At 37.7% G+C, this 19,073-nt stretch overlaps 1 protein-coding gene across 9 annotated transcripts in view; it reads left to right on the top strand.

Annotated features, from left to right (window-relative positions):
- Positions 1–829: 829 nt before the first annotated feature.
- picalmb (phosphatidylinositol binding clathrin assembly protein b) overlaps positions 830–19,073 on the top strand; it is a 20,297-nt gene continuing 2,053 nt past the window's right edge. Inside the window, exons 1-23 of one of the 9 annotated variants that reach the window (XM_016288638.1) lie at positions 830–1,393; positions 3,766–3,908; positions 4,024–4,099; positions 4,469–4,571; positions 4,911–5,004; positions 5,154–5,265; positions 6,776–6,882; positions 6,968–7,009; positions 7,712–7,723; positions 7,863–7,948; positions 8,136–8,259; positions 11,068–11,201; positions 11,340–11,431; positions 11,550–11,684; positions 12,950–13,033; positions 13,274–13,363; positions 13,937–14,047; positions 14,275–14,382; positions 15,379–15,409; positions 15,503–15,602; positions 16,376–16,435; positions 18,055–18,159; positions 18,381–18,492. In XM_016288638.1, coding sequence (XP_016144124.1) covers positions 1,264–1,393; positions 3,766–3,908; positions 4,024–4,099; positions 4,469–4,571; positions 4,911–5,004; positions 5,154–5,265; positions 6,776–6,882; positions 6,968–7,009; positions 7,712–7,723; positions 7,863–7,948; positions 8,136–8,259; positions 11,068–11,201; positions 11,340–11,431; positions 11,550–11,684; positions 12,950–13,033; positions 13,274–13,363; positions 13,937–14,047; positions 14,275–14,382; positions 15,379–15,409; positions 15,503–15,602; positions 16,376–16,435; positions 18,055–18,159; positions 18,381–18,473 — 2,172 coding nt within the window. In that variant the 5' untranslated portion in view covers positions 830–1,263 and the 3' untranslated portion in view covers positions 18,474–18,492. Of the gene's footprint in view, positions 1,394–3,765; positions 3,909–4,023; positions 4,100–4,468; positions 4,572–4,910; positions 5,005–5,153; positions 5,266–6,775; positions 6,883–6,967; positions 7,010–7,711; positions 7,724–7,862; positions 7,949–8,135; positions 8,260–11,067; positions 11,202–11,339; positions 11,432–11,549; positions 11,703–12,949; positions 13,034–13,273; positions 13,364–13,936; positions 14,048–14,274; positions 14,383–15,378; positions 15,410–15,502; positions 15,603–16,375; positions 16,436–18,054; positions 18,160–18,380; positions 18,493–19,073 lie in introns of all 9 variants that reach the window. The other 8 variants (XM_016288635.1, XM_016288637.1, XM_016288641.1 and 5 more) reach the window with 8 other exon arrangements.

The following is a 19,073-nucleotide window of genomic DNA, read 5'->3' as shown; positions in this document are numbered from 1 at the left end:
GGCAAAGCGTTTTTGAAGCAAAAGGGGTGTTTATTTGGGCTGCTGCCGTACACACCCCGACTTGAGAGAGAACCGCACTTTTCTGAGCACTCTTCTGACCCCCTTCTCTCAGTTCCCCCATAATACACAGACCCCAGCGGGTGGAGCCTCTTTCCCTACACACTTGAACATCCAAAAACAGCTCCAGTCGCAAAAACTAATAAAGTGCAACATTAACATTAAACACATTGTTTTCCACAACACAACAACATTCTGAACACGTTACAACATTTACAGTAGGAAATTTACAAAATATCTTCATGGAACATGATCTTCACTTAATATCCTAATGATTTTGGGCATAAAAGAAAAATCAATAATTTTGAACCATACAATGTATTTTTGGCTATTGCTAGAAATATACCCCAGCGACTTAAGACTGCTTTTGTGCTCCAGGGTCACATATATGATGATTATTTGACACATTATTTCTGATGGTGTTCTTGACCATTTATATATATGCCAAGAACATCCTAAAAACACACTTTCAAAAAATTGACAACATGCTGATGAATAATTGTGAAGACCTGTACTGTCACTTGAAAAATCAGGAACGTGTAAACTGTTGCATTTAATTGCTATTTATCCAAGCATTCAGTCATACTGAGATTTCTAATAAAAAGCAATATAAGTTATAGACATATATATATATTTTTAAATGTTAAGATAATAAAATATAAATCTATCTAATCAAAAATTCAACCATGTCAACAAGCGGAAATATATCTGAACATGTTCTTGATTATCCCTTTATTCCAAGCGCATTTGTAATGGTGAAGGCGTCTGCCTGATCCAGGATCAGCAGCATCAGCGGCCAGTGTCCCGTATTCCTCCAGCTCTCATGGAACAGCACAGGCCCGCCATTACACTGAATGCCTTCGCTGCTCTTCAATCAAGCGGGCTCACAGAAATAAGACGGGCGACGGCTGAACGGCGGGATGAGTCACGAGCCTTTACAGCGCGCGATTAAACCCCGTAACAATGTAACAATTCGGCGCGAAATATTCTCTAACATCATTTGTGGATTCATCATCGTCTCTCGCAGCGGATAACTGTGTGCAAGGCTTCCCATCTGCCTCCTCTTGACCGACCAATCTTTGTCTCCCCCCGTATACTCGTATCGTACGGCAGGAGGTCCGGGAACTGTGAACTCTATTTAGTAGCAGCGTGAATTTCAACATTCATACCTATTATTTGATTGTCGGTCGCTGGAAAGCTTTGAAGATGTCTGGGCAGAGCATTACAGACAGGATAACTGCTGCTCAGCATAGCGTTACTGGATCAGCCGTGTCCAAAATAGTGTGCAAGGCAACAACGCACGAAATAATGGGCCCTAAAAAGAAGCATTTGGACTGTAAGTATTATCAGCTGCGTGTTTAATATGAATTTGCGAAGATGAACGTGTGTAGAGCTGTTGCTTTGATTGTTATGGCTACGATTTTAGGCTATTGTACAATGGACAGGCCCTGGCTGTGCTAAGCTAATGTGCTTAGACAGGCTCCTATGTAATAATATTAGTAAGATTTTGACCTATATTTATGACAAACTGACATGCATCACTTTCGACTGTATTGAAGCAGGACTGTGCATGTGCAAAACTGCTATTTTTATATAAGCAAGAATGAGTGGATTGTCATTAAGTTTGATCCCATAATGCTTTTTAATATAGTTTATGACCTCATGTAAACCTCCTCAGCATTGCCATACTAGTACATTCTGGTTAAATGTTAATTCCTTATAATGCTCATTGGGCAGAAGTAAATTAGTGCTGTTATTTTTCTTGAGCAGCACAGCACTGGCTGTTGTGCATGGGTTATTGTTTGGGGTGTATTTGAATTGTTAGAAGTTCGTTTCGATTTGATTCTCATGTTCATTTGGCGTCAGGCAGGTGATGTCTGTGAACGCTGTGCACCTTCTTTAAGAAGTGCTGGTCTAGTGCCAGTCTAGGAAGTCTGTGCTTCAGAATAGATCTCTATTTACGTCTGATTCAGCCAGGCCTGACTTCTCATTCATTAGGTTCTTACAGCGTTATAAGACAAGTTATGACATGCTTGGAAGGAAAATAGAATGTAGTAATTGTTTTCTGGATCCCTAGAATTATATGCACCTTACACACCCCTAGCTTTGTCCTCTTAGTTCAGTGAGGAGGTCGTGCTTTTTTTTTGTCAGTATTTTTTCCTGTCTGAAACTATCTGAAACTTTGTGATAACTAGAGATGCATTTGGTAATTTTAATCAGCAGTCTATTTGAATGGAAGTAAACTTAACAATTTTAAGTCTTAAAGGGATAGTTTAGCAAAAAAATAAAAATCTGCCATCATTTACTCACCCTCATGTCATTCCAATTCTCTATGACTGTCTTTCTTCTGTGGAACATAAAAGAATACATTTTGAAGAAAGGTTATTATGGTTAACTGAAACTGAGACCATAAAGGCAAACTTGATGTACTTAACTAAAACTGAAATAAAAATAAATACATATAGACATATATATATATATATATATAAAGACAAACACAGCAAAATTACTATAACTTTAAAGTTAAAATGAAAACAGGAAATGTAAAAATTAAAAAACGAATTCAAAATATTAATACAACTAAAATAGCATTTAAAAACTTACATTTCTCTAAATATCTTCTTTTATGTTCCACAGAAAAAAAATCATACAGCTCTTACAGTTTTATTTAAGCTATAGTATATCACATAAATTATGGTTACTTATGGTTCTTTTCACCCCCCAAAAAAGTTGAACTGTTTTCGCCTGATATATCTCTAGCTGTAGAACAGACAAGATCTGATTCTGAACATTTCCGTTGACATCTTTTGTGGTGAGGGCTTTGTTTCTCAGGAGTAGGAGTGACATAACTGGATGAATCAAAGTTGGCAGTGTTCTGGAGGCAGCTGCCTTACACCAAACCAACCAACTAACCAACCAACCACACGACTGAAGTCAACCTCATTCATTCAGAAAGTAGCAGCTCATCAGAAACTGCACTACACCACTGTCTATATGAAGACTACACCACAACTATCTCACTCCCATAAAGCATTTTATCTAGAAAGTCCGCTAGAAGAGTTAAGGCTGGAATATACTACACGATTTTTTGCCCCGGTTTTCTGCCGATTTACAGTTTAGATAAATCGACTCTAGTTGCTGAAAGTCAGAGCCAGTCTGCAGATTTGAGTTGACAGATTTCATAGAAAATCACATAGTGTATGATGATCACAGACTCCGATTTTTTAGCTTCAGACTTTGATTCCATCCAGTCGGAGGATATCGAACATGTTTTCAGCCGATTTTAGAACACAGATTGTTTTCATTTGTCACGCGTCTCCTAGCAACAAGGCGCAAGTCTGGTAGTGTACGATCCTCAGTCGTTTAGTGTATGATGGCCAGTTTTTCCTCTGTGACTATTACAAAGTCAGTAAGTATATGATGCCCAGTGTTTTAAAATCTGTTCAGATTTTCCTGTAGTATATTCCAGCTATAGTAGTAGTGGGTTGTGCAATTCCTGTTACGTAATCCAGAATAAAGTGCATTTTATATGTAGCAAAGCTTATATATGTGCGCTTTCTGTTTTATGTTATAAATGCATGATAATCCTTTGATTTAATACATTTTAAGCTCTATACCAGTGCAGTCTTTAGACTCAGTTCTTGCCTGTTCAGTGTTCACCCAGTTATTAATGTCAGTAGTTAAAGGAAATCTCTGTTTCTGTTGTAGACCTGATACACTGTACCAATGAGATGAATGTGAACATTCCTCAGCTGGCTGACTCTTTGTTCGAGAGGACCACCAGCACCAGCTGGGTGGTAGTCTTTAAGTCTCTAATCACAACACATCACCTCATGGTATACGGGAACGAGGTGCGTGACTGTGGGAGAGCTGTCCATTTTTTAATAATTTTTTTTCCCATGCGCTAATGAAGATCTGCAAATAAGTCTATGCATTAAACATTTTTAAAAATTATTTTGGTTACAGCGATTTATTCAGTACTTGGCCTCCAGGAACACATTATTCAACCTCAGTAATTTCCTGGACAAAAGTGGCCTACAAGGTACAGTATTGCTCCACACAATTACTTCAGGCTCTACAGCGGTTTCATTTTTTCCCTGTTCTCATCTTTGGATGTATTATTTAAATAGTTGTAAAATATTTTACAACATAGTAATAGATATATAATATGTTAAAATAACATTATAACAATACATAATATGTTAAAATAACATTATTTTCTTTTTTAATTCATGTAATTTGTTTTACAATATTTATAACATTTACTTTACAGATTTAATTTAACATGTCAAATTCCTATTTTCTGATTGTAGCACTTTTCCTCTGTGATCCTTAAAGCAACTACTCCTTAACATTTTTCTGAATAAAATCATTTATTTCTTAACTGTGATATTTATTGATGTCTCCCTAGGTTATGATATGTCAACATTCATTCGGAGGTATAGTCGATATCTGAATGAGAAAGCGGTTTCATATCGACAGGTGGCATTTGACTTCACAAAAGTAAAGCGTGGGTAGGATATTTTTTAATACATTTTATAAAATGACTTTGAATCTAAAGGTAGTATCTAGTTCCTGCTTTCTTTGATGTGCTGAATTTGACATTATGTGCATTATGTAACTCAAACAGTGATTCATTTAACCAGAAAATTGTTCACTCGATACAAAGATTTTTTTTTTTTAGCCTTACCTGTAGTTTTTGTTCTAAATCATTTGAGGGGGATTTGTGCAGCACTAGGTTTGAAGTGCTTGCATTAAGTGCTTGAAGTCATTGTGCTCGATCATCCACTAAACCTCCATGCACTGATCCCCTTAATGTCATTTGACCTATATTTTAAAATATTTTCCTTAAGGGTGGACGGAGTGATGAGAACCATGAACACAGAGAAGCTTCTTAAAACCATCCCCATTATACAGAACCAGATGGATGCCCTTCTTGACTTCAATGTAAGTTAGAGAGCTGACGGTTGATCTATATACATGCGTGTTCACTGCTAAAAGATGACTTATGAATATATGCAATGAATAGATACTCTGTATAAGCAAAGCAGTTGTGTGGCATATATATAAAAATATGCTTTTTTGTGTTTGTCCAGGTCAATGCCAATGAACTCACCAATGGGGTTATCAATGCAGCCTTCATGCTTCTCTTCAAAGACTCCATCCGTCTTTTTGCAGCTTACAATGAAGGGATAATAAACTTACTGGGTAGGATGGGTAGCAACTTACTTGCAGGATGCTTTCATCTAAATTCTAAATAAATAAACAAAATATTGTAGAAATACACTCTCTTCACTTTTTATATGAAAGATGCACATTACAGATATGAGGTAAATATTAGTTTAAAGGAATCTGAAAATCTACTCACCCTTAGGCCAAATTTGGAGAAATTTAGCATTACATCACTTGCTCACCAATAGATCCTCTGCAGTGAATGGGTGCCGTCAGAAGGAGAGTCCATACTGGTGATAAAAACATCACGCTAATCCACAAGTAATCCACACAACTCCTGTCCAATTAACATCTTGTGAAGCAAAAAACTGTAGTAGAAAAGCATGCTAGTAAGAAACAAACTGATCAAGGCATTTTAACTTTAAACCATTGCTTCTGGCCAAAATAATGCTTCCTTCTTGCTCATTGGTGAGCAAGAGATGCAATGCTAAATTTCTCTAAATCTGTTCAGACAAAGTAACAAATGTATCTATATCTTGGATGGCCTGAGGGTGAGTAGATTTTTAGTACATTTTCTTTAAATATTCCTATAAGCTCTTAAAATTTGACAAAAGTTTGCGACAGTGGTGCACATGCTCACAAGAAGTTGTACTCACAGTTATGCAGGTTCAAATCTGTTCTACATTATGTCCTAATTGCATTTCTTCTCTTTCCCCATACTTTCCCCAGTCTACAAAACTCAAAAAAAAAAAAAAACTTTCTTTGAAAATGTCAAATTCAGTAGCTATTTTTTTTTATCCTAGTTGCAGATTTAATGTTTATGAAAAAAAAGTGATGGTAAGCTATTTTAAAGGGGTCATATGATGCGATTTCAAGTTTTCCTTTCTCTTTGGAGTGTTACAAGCTCTTGGTTCATAAAGAAGATCTGTAAAGTTGCAAAGACTAAAGTCTCAAATCCAAAGAGATATTCTTTATAAAAGTTAAGAGTCACCCACGCCTACCTAAAACGGCTTGTTCTAACACGCCCCCACAGACCTATGTCACTATGTGGAAATATTAGCATAATGCCGCCCAAATGTGCGCGCAAAGAAAGAAGGCGTGGTTTCAGGAACAGCAGTAGTGTTGATGCAGCCATGTCAGGGAGACACTGTGTGATTCAGTGCCAAAGCAAAAGCCCCTTATTTGGCCTTCCAGAAGTAGATGCAATTAGGAATCATTGGTTAAGATTTTTTTACAACAGAACAGCACAACCCAGATGCTTGTGGTGTTCGACCAATCACAATGCACTGGGTCAGCTGGCCAATCAGAGCAGACTGCGCTTGTCAAAGGAGGGGGCTTTGTTGAAAACGATGTGTTTGAGAGAGGCAGGGAATAGAGGAGAAAAATAATGTTTTTTGAACATTAAAGCATGTCAACATATTCTGTTACACCAAATACACAAAATAATGATCTTTAAAATAGCATCATATGACCCCTTTAATTTAAATGCATGCAGATAACAGCATAGTGCTGATTAGTAATGGGTACTTATTCATACCTCTTACAGAAAAGTATTTTGATATGAAAAAAGTCCAGTGCAAAGAGGGTTTGGACATTTACAAGAAATTCCTTACTCGAATGACCCGGATCTCGGAGTTCCTCAAAGTGGCAGAGGTGAGATTCTCATGTGTTGTTCTGGTTAGCAAGGGACTTCATTAAAAGAGTGCTATGTAACATATTTGTTCTACTCACCTCACAGCAGGTGGGAATAGACCGCGGGGACATACCTGACCTGTCTCAGGTGAGACTACACTTTTATTCTTACTATAACACCTGCGCTCGTTCTGCATTATTAACTATCCTGAGTATTTTCTGAAACTGTTATGCTTTCTCTCTTACATTACTTTGCACAAATGCATTTCTAACTTGAAGATGCATGCAGGTCATTCGGATGCGCATGTCACTAAATATTTCTCAGCTTTTCTGTCTTAACTTTTCCCTGTCTACAGCAAATAAAGGTGTTATGGGCTCAGTGGAGATTTCAGAATGATAATTATAATAATAGAGATAATAGAATCATGACTTCCACAGCTATGGCAAGTATATTGACTCAGAATATGCAACAGATTCTCACTCAAAAACAGCTGTTTGAGCCATTTTGTGCCATGTGTAAAATTATGAGTATATTCTTGAGAGTATAGTTTCATGATTATAGTAATGTAAAGGCACCATTGGCATCTATATAGTGACATGCAGAGCTCTTAACCAAGCAGCAGTATTTGATACCATGGGAGTGAGAATGGGTTAGTGTATATTGTAACATGAAAGTCATAATGGCAAATGCTAAACATGGACACATGAAAAGGACAGATTAATATCCAATGCAAATGCCATCATAGTCTTATATAAGAGCAGATTTGAAACTCATGCATTATATGTCTGACCAAGACCACCTTTATATTCTGTATTTCCCTTTATCTTTCCACCTTTTGTCCACCTTCAGTTTACAGTGTGTGTAAGTACTTTTCTGACTCTTTTCTGCACTCCTTTGCACTGTTTAATTCTTATTGCCAATAAGCTAATTACTGTAATTTCACTGTTGACTTGATGCAGTCAGTGCTGTATTGCTGGTAAATGTTTGTGCATTCCCTCAGGCCCCCAGCAGTCTTTTGGATGCCCTGGAGCAACACTTGGCTTCATTAGAAGGGAAGAAGGTGAAGGACTCCACCGCCGCCAGCAGGTGGGTCATTCATGTCACATTCAAAGCTGAATACAAATTAATGAGTTCTAACAGATGCATTATGTTGACAGGACTTCATGGATTCTTACTTATAAGAGCTTGTAATGCAGGAGTTCTATATACTCTAGGTATAAATTTCTCTTTCATAATCACTGAAGCCCAATATATCTCTCCCTGACTTTTGTAGGGCAAGCACACTCTCCAATGCGGTGTCATCGTTGGCCAACACTGGCATGTCTTTCACCAAAGTGGATGAAAGGGAAAAGCAGGCAGCTCTGGAGGAGGAGCAGGCGCGATTGAAAGCTCTAAAGGTACATTACAGGACACATCAAAAATAATTTCACCCGCCAGAGGAAAGGATTTCCAGTATTTTCTGTAATATTTTGCTCATTTTTCTTTGGTTTATTACAGATTCCTATTTTCTAGTTATATGTGCTCAGTGGTAGAGCATTGCGTTAGCAGCGCAAAAGGTCATGGGTTCAATTCCCAGGGAACACACATACTGGTAAATGTATAGCCTGAATGCACTGTAAGTCGCTTTGGATAAAAGTGTCTGTTAAATGCATAAATTATTATTATTAAATTAATTAAATTATTTTTGTGTGTGTGAATTTGCAGTAAATTCCTGGCTAGTTATTGTACTTTCTAAAAATGCTGCACTTTGAAAATGGCCATGCCTACATTGATTTTTTTTTAAAGTAAAACTAAATATAGCATTTTTATTGCAAGGCTGTTTAAATATTGAAATATGAATATTTTGGTCCTAAAATATAGAGAATAATAGTCCTTGCAGTTTTTAATGTACAGTGTCCAACAAAAGCAACCACATTCTACAACCAAATTGACTTCACCATTCAGGTAGTGACAGCCTCATTTACAGAAATTCTACGCAGTGTGTGTGGAAACGAACTGAACAACTAGTTGTTAATGACATATTTAAACGTGTATCAGAGATGTGTCTCCCTTCTGTATGCGCGATGCAAGAAATAAAAAAACAAGAACAATTACACAAATTACAAGCATAGATGAATACAACAAAACCCAGTTACAAATAAAGTCAGAAACAGTAGCATTGAGGTGCAGAAATGTAATAATTAAGTGTAAAATAACACAATAGTGCTCACTGCACAAGTTAAATTCAGATTAATCTTGGTTAGAGCTGTGGTGTTATTTGATTAGCAGACAGAAACAGGTATTTATTGGCTGCTGTCTCTTTAAGGCCAAATACACAGACCTAATACTTAGGCTTGTCACGATAACAACTTTTTGTTGTGTGATATATTGCCTCAGAAATAATTGCGATAAGCGATATTATTGTCATTTTAAAGACCATTTTATGCCACTGAATATATAATCATAATGTAACAGCATAATAATGCAAGAAGGCCTACACACTTCCAAATGACAACAAACTTTTAATTTAAGAATTTTTAGGCTAGATCATGGAAATTAAGTATCAAAATATTAGATACCTTAAAACACTTGAATAAACAGTAAATAAACATTTTCTAACAAAAAGTGCAAAGTAACAAGTAGGAAAAAAAAGAAAAATGCACAAAGAATGTATGGAGATTTTTCCATCTACAGATTTCCCCCTGACCTTCTTTTCTCTGTAAATTAAGGGTGCACACTATTGCTGAAAAACACAATCACTACTTAGCAGTCAGATGTCTGTATGCACAAAGGCACAGATCCCTAAACAAGACCATATCTGCAGATGAAACTTTTTTTAAATTTGAACTAGCACGTCATGACTACACCACGTTATGTAGGAGAAGCTGCAAAAGACACAGGCACAAGTGGAATGTACAAAACATGGTGACATTAATTTTTAAGTAAATATAATGGGCGATATATTGGGTCACCAAAAATGATTGAGGTCATGTACATATTGCGCGATAAGTCGATATATTGATTATTGCGACAGGAATAGAATACTTGCCAAAACAGATATTTTAACATAACATAACATAACATAACGTGTGTATGTGAAAGAGGAATCAATTCGCTGTTCACGCGGTGTCTCTCTCTCTCTGCGTGCGCGCTTCAGGTGTGTGCGGCAGCGGCTGAGCGCACAGAAGACAAAGCGCGAGTTAAAATTGCTCGAATGTGTAAACTGGCAAGACAAAACTTGTGCAAATGATAAACTTGAACTCTTATGATGGTTAAATTTAACAGTTAATCCGCGAATCACATGCGTGCCGAACTGTGCAGCCTGATCCATACGGATCATGGAACATCTACGATCCGTTGCACCCCTAGCGTTAACAGAAAAAAAAAACAGCAAATAAGAAGTGTGATGCGACGTGTGGCCAAATTATGGTGTTCCATACTCAGAATTTATGCTCTGCATTTCACCCATCCAAGTGCACACACACACACAGCACTGAGTAGGGAACAAACACACACACACACACACACACACACACCGTGAACACACACCCGGATCAGTGGGCAGCCATTTTTGCTGTGGCCCCCGGGGAGCAGTTGGGGGTTTGGTGCCTTGCTCAAGGGTCTCACCTCAGTCGTGGTATTGAAGGTGGAAGAGAGCACTGGTCAGACTCTCTAACCATTAGGCCACAAAATGGCAAAAACGCTGCTATGGTTACAATGGTGTCAATCATGCAATTTTGAGAGTGGGGATTCACTCCTGAATTTAGGGGATTCACTCCTGTATTTAAATATGGTTGTCAATCCTTAAACATTACAGTGTGTGTGTGGCCTTAGAGGACAATATTTTGTTTGTTAGATTAATGATGGGTGTTTTTTTTTTATATGTCTGAAGCTCACAAACCATTCCCAGATTATATAATGCATATTGCACACAATAATGGCAAGAGTTGGTGAAAAGTTCTTATCTGATTTGATGGCTTTGTCGGAACAGATTAAAAAACCTGTCCCGAGTGCATAGGTTTTTTTTATCAAAAAGCATTGTGTACAACTTACCGTGCTGCTACAGTTCAGTTGTTAAAACAATGATCTGAATGATCTTGGTATCACATTTCAAATTTATCCTCTAAACATCACACTAATGAATGAAAAGTGGTTGGTACGTTATTCCCCATGCCAATCAGATGGCTCCTTCCTGTCTAAAAGGTTTCTTGGCTTCTTGTAAACAGGAACAGAGGCTGAAGGAGCTCTCCAAGAGGCCGTCGTTCGCCACGACTGACACTTCTCCAGTCTCCACCACAGCAGCATGCATCAGCACAGCTCCTGCCATCGACCTGTTCTCCACTCCCAGCTGCTCCAATGGGTCAGCCAAACAAATCACTTCACAGTGTGACATCTCTGGACATGCAAAACCCTGCATCTTATATTACATCTACATGAAACTCTGTTGGTTAAATCGGTTGGGGATTAAGACATTTTTGTTTCGTTTCCTGATCTTCAGTGCCCTGAAGATGGAGAGCGACCTCTTCGACTTGCAGACAAACTTTCAGTCAAGCATGCAGCCCGGACCCTCTGTGGCCACGGCTTGGGGAGGTGAGACCCTTTGCATGTGACTGTCTCAGATTCAGCATGCTGTAGCTCTGTGTTAACTTGAGTCTCATTTTAATGTCCTCCTGTTCGACTCTTTCTCTCTCTCCTTTTGCCTGCTCAGATCCTTTCTCTTCTTCTGAAGCTGTAGATGACTCCATTCCAAACCTAAACCCTTTCCTAACCAAACTTGTTGTTGATGGTGCTCATCTACCCGTTATGTCATCAGATGGTGTTAGTTTCTCCTCTAGGACGTCAGGTCATGAGATTTTTGGTGGTAAACACGCTTTAGTTTCTTTCTTCCAACCCACCCATCCACCCATCCAAAGTGTTTTATTAGTTTGAGCTTTTCTGGTCGCTGAAAGTCCCTCGTTGTTTCGCATGCACAGTATCCCGTTGTGTCAGGAATCCTCTGATTAAGTTCAGTCACATCGTTCTTACAGTTTAGCTCGCCGTCTGAGTAAGAATGCAGTCTGTAATTGGAGAATAAATGGAGGTTAGGTGGCAGTACTGTAGATAAGCCTCAAATAATGTTTGTACACATAGAGCTTTGTTTTGGCTTAGTTACAGTGGGGCTGTTTCGTTAATTACAGTTTTTATCTCGATTCAAAGCTAAAATTAAAGCGGTTGTGGGTAGTGTGAGACGAAAACAACAGAAAAAATGCATGTTAACTGGGTGAATAGAAAGACAAATAAACAAGATGATGTAACTACATTCTGAATAGATTAATTTGCCCAACTTCCAACATATATATGGTAAATAATATTTGCCACCATTTAAAAGTTTGGGGTCGGTAAGAATATTTTGTTTTGAAAGTCTCTTATGCTCATCAAAGCTGCATTTATGAAAAATACATATGAAAAATGCATTTATGAAAAATCTGCCGTTACTCCAGTCTTCAGTGTCACATGATCCTTCAGAAATCATTTTAATACGCTGATTTGATGCTTAAGAACAGCATTTTCTGAAATAGATTTTTTAACATTATAAATATATTTACTGACACATTTGATCAATTTAATGTATCCTTGCTGAATAAAAGTATTAATTTCTTTCAGAAAAATAAAAATGACAGAACCCAGACTTTTTAAGGGTAATATACATAAAATTAGGGCTATCAAAGGTAATGCGTTAACATTAAACGCATTGTGTTAAATGCGATTACTGAAATATTAAAAATGAAAAATATTTAATGCTCTTTTTTTTATTTTGTCTGATGCAATTTTTTATATTTAACAAAGGTCAACAAGTAAAATATAAACCATGAGTGCAATCCGGCATACAAAAACAATTACAAATAAATATTTTAATCATTTGAAAGCAACTAATCATAATATATATTATTTATGAAACATAATATTTATATTATTTTCTGGAACATTCTGAAGCGTTCTACAAAAAAGTTTGTCAGAAATCACACATTTCATTCCAGTTTTCACCTCAGTCTACCTTTGCTTTGTGAAGGTTTAGTAGTTAAACTATAAAGCTATAAGTGAATGATTGTTTTTCCTTTTCCACTGTAGATCAGTACAATCCCTTTATTGATTCAAGTTCATCTGTATCAAGCAATTACAAACGCACTGTGCGGATAGAGCACTTAATCTCAGGTACCATGATGCAAACCATCCCACCTATGTTTCCCCTCTGTCTGGAAACATAGGAGCACTGAAGCAGTGTGCAGGGACTAACCTGTGATGATCCCTGCTGGATGCTGTTTGCCTTCTGCACATGGCTGTCTTAATATTGCTGTTTAAATACGCTCTTTACTAATCCATTCTGAATTTCAAATGTCTTTATGTCTGTAACGCTTGCCGTGTTGTTTCTCCTTCTCCCCGCCTGCCTGTCAGACTCGTTTGGTCAACCGTCTATGGTCCAGCATCTCCCAAACCCCTCTCCCTTCCAGTCTGAGCCCTCCACAGTAGCAGGCATATTCAGAGGTAGGGAGCCTGTGGCTGGAGGTTGCCTCGTGTGGCGCTGCGCCCCTTTGTGATATATGTTTCCCTTTGTCTCTAATGTTGTCTGATCTAATATGATATAACACCATTCAAAATCAGATCCTTAAAGGGAAAGTACCCCCAAAAATGACAATTCTGTCATCATTTATTCACATTTAGTTTTTATGGTGCTTTTTGGAGCTTGACGGCCTCATTCATTGTCTTTATATTCTTCAAAAATTCACCTTTTATGTTCATAAGATATTTAGATATTAAGATATTTAGAATGACATGAGGGTGAGTAAATGATGAGTTTTGCATTTTTGGTGAACTATCACTTTAACGCGGTTCTTGTAAACATGTAGTGGTTCTTGCAGTTTTTCAGGATGTCTTGTGCGTGTAGTTTACCCTCTACTAACTTTGACATGTGACCAAACTAGCCCACTTATTGGCAGCACTTGAACTTATTATTTTTGATACTGGCATTGTTTTAACTTGCTTATTCTTCATACAGTGTCCTAGTCTATATTGTGAGTGCTGTAAGAGGGTTTAAATGGCTTTTTGTGCCTTTTGAAGGATACGGAGCTCCACAAATCCCTCCTCCACAGAGCTCAGGGGAGCTGCGTGTTGACTTTGAGTCTGTTTTCGGTTCTAAAGCTGCCTCGTCCAATAGCCTGGATACTGATGGTAAGGCATTTTAGTATAAATCAAATGAAAACTTGAAAAAGTAGATCAACATGTTATCAGAAGTTTCTGAACTGACAGTATTAAATTATTTTAAACTTGGCTTTTATGTCTATATGTTTTTTTATTTGCTTTATAATGCTAATGTAAAGCACTCTGAATCACCATTGTGTATCAAATATGCTATATAAAATAAATATTCTCACCTGTCTTATTTGTGAATGGAACAGCAGGGATTTTGAAACCCACTCTGGCCGGTTCAAATCAGTCCTCCAATCAGCTCCCAGAGAAACTGGTGTCAGACGACCTGGATTCTTCCTTGGCCAACCTTGTTGGAAGTAAGTGTCAATGTGTTTGTCAGAACATGATGCTAAAATGAAGATATACATTGTTAGGGGCCGTTTCACACAGAATGCATTTTTGCATGTAAAAACGTGACATGCAGGCCAGTTCAGTGAAGAAAACGTAAGGTCTTGACCAAGGTGCTGCAAAAAATGCAAGCATAGTGGTCAGTGATGTCTGTCTTTTGGGTGTGTGTGCGTGCGAGAGAGAGAGAGAGAGAACATTCCTGAGTTCCAGTCGCTCCATGAAAACCACAAATTAAGAATATTACTTGGTGAAGGACCTACTTCCTCTGTGGTAGCACATTATATTTATAAATGCCACAAACTAAGAGTTAAAGAGTGAACACATCTGCATTAGTAGTACCATCAATGTTTATATAAATATATATGGATGTATTTTACATGCATTTTTGTTTTGTTTGTTTATGGATGTGTATTATATGTATTTGTTCTGCTATGTACAATGCTTTGGCAATATGTACCCAAGTATGTCATGCCAATAAAGCAATATGAATTGAATTGAATTGAATTGAGAGAGCGAGAGAGCGAGAGAGAGAGAGAGGGAGAGAGGGGGGGGGGGGGCACATCACAAACACATACCAGCTTCATCACTGTGTCTGTCACGCGACTCTGTTCCCCTTTCGGGCTCTGTCTTTACATTTATTTTGAAAGCTGAAGCTCACGATTATGGTAAGGGGCGTTACATTTCCGACGAGTGCTTGCGGTGTTCTGCCAATCACAATGCACTGGGTCAGCTGGCCAATCAGAGCAGACTGCGCTTGTCGGAAGGAGGGACTTGTAGAAAACGAAGGGTTTGAGAGAGGCGGGGCATAGAGGACCTACAATAATGTACAGTATTTTAAAAATAATGTGTTTTTTTTAACATTAAAGCATGTCAACATATTCTGTTACACTAAATACACAAAATAATGATCTTTAAAAAAGCATCATATGACCCCTTTAATAAAATATATATTTTCTCACATACAGATCTGGGCATTGGAAACGGTACCACTAAAAAGTAAGAATGTTGCCCTTTATGATGCTCATTATATCCTTGATGCTCAGTAAATACATATTCTGGTTTGGTGTTAATATTAGCCTGTTTTCACAGTGATATCCACTGGAACCAACCAGGAGAGAGAAAATTAACTGGTGGAATGAACTGGCAACCCAAAACTGCTCCATCTACTACATGGAATCCTGTTTCTATGGTACAATTGTACTTTATATTGATAAAATTGCTTTAAAATCCATTGAGCTGCCTAGATAGGCAGCTACATTCTAAGGAAGCATCCTAACCTCTTAAGGCTGGAAAACACTACATGACTACATGAATCTGAACAGATTTTAAAATACTAGGCATCACACTCTTGCCAAGAAAACTGGCATTATTCACTAAATGAGCGCCTCATTGCTAGGAGAGTGACAAATGCAAACAATTTGTTCTGAAATCAACTCAAACTATCAAACATGTTTGAAATCCGCTGAGTGGATGGAGTCGGTCTGAACCAAAAAAATAAAATAAATCTGTGCCCATCATACACTATGCGATTTTCTGCAAAATGGTCAACTCTGAACAAAATCTGCAGACCGGCTCTTACTTTTGGTTATCATTGTCAACTTGTGCATAAATCTGTGCAAAACCATGTAGTTTATTTTAGTCTTTAAGTAATCTAAATTAGCATGTTACTAAGCTAACAGCTCGATACTTTAAAAAGCATAAATATGCAGCACACAAATATTGGTTAAAATAATACATTTGCATTACATTAAACTGTTTTAATCAATCCTTCTCGGTATTGGAAAGAAATGTTTAAATCGTAACTGACATTTTCTTGCCTTGTCCGCCATTTATTAACTGAGCTCACAGAAGTGCGTTCTGGGATATTGCTAAAACAAGGTGTCTTATGTCTTTTTTTAAAGGTTTTAATGAAAGTAATCACATATGAACTTGGTGTCTCATTAGTCTTTCTTTGTTTTCTAGCCACCGTCTATCATGGCTTTCCCTGCTACAACACCTACAGGAATGATGGGATATGGCATGGTTAGTACTTCTGGGAAACTGTCTTATTTTAGTATCACTGAGATACTATTACAGGTTTTTTATATTTTTAATTTGTTTTTATTTTTGTATTTTCCTTTTTAGTTATTTTTCTAGTTTTTATTTTGTATTTCAGTTATATTTTAGTACATCAAGTAAAAAAATGAAAATGTTACTTTAACAACAAGCTGCAATGTGTTTTTTTATTTTATATTAGTTAACATTTATTTTATTTCAAATAAAAAGGTTTTCATTTTTTATGGTTTTAGTTACAAAGTCTTGATTTTGTTTTGGGGGTGTACTAGAACAGGCTCTCATACTAGGTTGTTCGAAAAACACATTATTTTTCACATATTTTACATTATTACATTAACACCTCTCTCCCCAGTCTGGCATGAACGGCTCGAATTGTTCCTGCATCAAATGAAGGCCCGCTTTCTGAAATACGAAATGTGCTGTGATTGGTTAGCTGAGCCAGTGTGTGTTGTGATTGGCAGCACTCGGCGCCTGGTCGGGAAATGTCATGCCCCTTACTGCCTGCAGCCTTCATTGTAAATATTGCATCAAAATCAAATCAATTTGAGCGCAAAATAAAAACCTGGATGATTGTAACCACTCTTAAGTTCGTCTGCCTTGGGAAAACTATAGCGTGTCTCCGACATAGTGATAACACTCGTTGCCTTCTCTAGTGCAGCTCAACCAGGTCTCGTCCCATTCGTCGGTATTTGTGATATCACAAATCCCGGAAAATATGCGTTGTAGTCCAAACGAGTCATTCGTTGTAGTTTTTGAAAAGTGATTTATGTTAAATAAAATATCTCCTTTTGAAGTGGACTTTGAGCTTTGTAACTTCGCAGATCTTTTTTATGCTCAAACAGCAACATTACAGACTAACTAAAGCTGAAAAAGTGAAAAAGCATAATAAGTCCCCTTTAAAGGTGTTTTATGATGGGATTAAACAGTTTCCTGATCCTGGTGGAGTAGACTACAATGCCGGCTGTTCTGACTCACAGCCTGTAAGTACGTTTTCATATTTAAAGGATTTGCCACTGACGATTTAAACGCGAGTTTTGGGCAGTGTAGAATAGGGCTTGTTGTTTGTCATTTCTCCGATCACAAATGCAGACATGGTTTATGTTTTTACGCGGTGCGATGCAACAACAAAGACAGTATAAGTCATTATAATCCGTAATTATGTCCCCACTGGATGCAACAAATGCCTTGCTTGTAATGGGTTTTATTGGTTTTGTCTTGTCGATCCGGGACACAGCATCACAGTATGGTAAGGGGCGTAACATTTCCGTCACATGCTTGAGGTATTCAGCCAATCACAATGCACTGGATAGCTGGCCAATCAGAGCACACCTCGCTTTTCAGACCGATGAGCTTTGTAAAAATCGACGCGTTTCATAGAGGAGAAACAGTAATGTACAGTATGTGGAAAATAATGTGTTTTTTGAACTTTAAACCGCATAAACACATTTCATTACACCAAATAATGTTCTTTTTAGCAACATCATATAACCCCTTTAACTTTGATAACCCTGCTGTGAAACCAGCTGCTAGAATTGAGGTTGTTGAAATTGTGACCAGAATGATTCTTCATGGTTGTATTTTTGTAGCCTCCACAGATGCCCTCTATGAGCATGATGACACAGCCCACAATGATGTACACACAGCCGGTCATGAGGCCATCCAATCCATTCGGATCAGTGTCCAGTGCACAGGTACAGTCCCTACAAACTTTCATGTACGTTATGTTGTTCTTGTGATGAATGTAGCTTTCTATTAACACTCTTCATAAACATGGTCCATTGTGTTCTGATGGGCCATGACATAGACAACTCCCTCCCAAAGTGCAGATCATTCCTCTTCTCCTCCACATGTGCTTCTCCCTGTCACTCCAAGCTCTTTCCTTTCTCTCTCTGTGTTGTTCTCTCTGCATTAGCCCTCCGCTGCCTCTAGCCCTTCCAGTCAGAGTCCTCTCAGAGCCCCAGGACAAGACCCCTTTGCACAGCTCTCTCTCAAGGATTTCTTGTAGAGCTTCGTCTTTTGTCTAGGTACCGCATGTGTTTGTGCTCACCGATGGTCTTGCATGCACTCATGTTCAGTTTCATCTCGTTTTATTAACATAAAATTGACAGTTTACTTTCTTAATACATATTCCTGAGTGTACATTATTTTAAACATATTTCATGTTACTATTCATTTAATTAATAATAATAACAACTGTGGGGAAAATTACTGAGGTCACCTTTAAAACTGTGATATTCATGCCTGAAGATTTCTATAGGGAATATACACTGAACAAAATTATAAACGCAACACTTTTGTTTTTGCCCCCATTTTTCATGAGCTGAACTCAAAGATCTAAGACTTTTTCTATGTACACAAAAGGCCTATTTCTCTCAAATATTGTTCACAAATCTGTCTAAATCTGTGTTAGTGAGCACTTCTCCTTTGCCGAGATAATCCATCCACCTCACAGGTGTGGCATATCAAGATGCTGATTAGACAGCATGATTATTGCACAGGTGTGCCTTAGACTGGCCACAATAAAAGGCCACTCAAAAATGCAGTTTTACTGTATTGGGGGGTCCGGGGAGTCCGAAAACCAGTCAGTATCTGGTGTGACCACCAT

The sequence above is a fragment of the Sinocyclocheilus grahami genome, unplaced genomic scaffold (assembly GCF_001515645.1).
Source record: "Sinocyclocheilus grahami isolate Dianchi unplaced genomic scaffold, SAMN03320097.WGS_v1.1 scaffold233.1, whole genome shotgun sequence".
NCBI lineage: Eukaryota > Metazoa > Chordata > Actinopteri > Cypriniformes > Cyprinidae > Sinocyclocheilus > Sinocyclocheilus grahami.
This window is presented reverse-complemented; position numbering and strand designations above follow the sequence as displayed.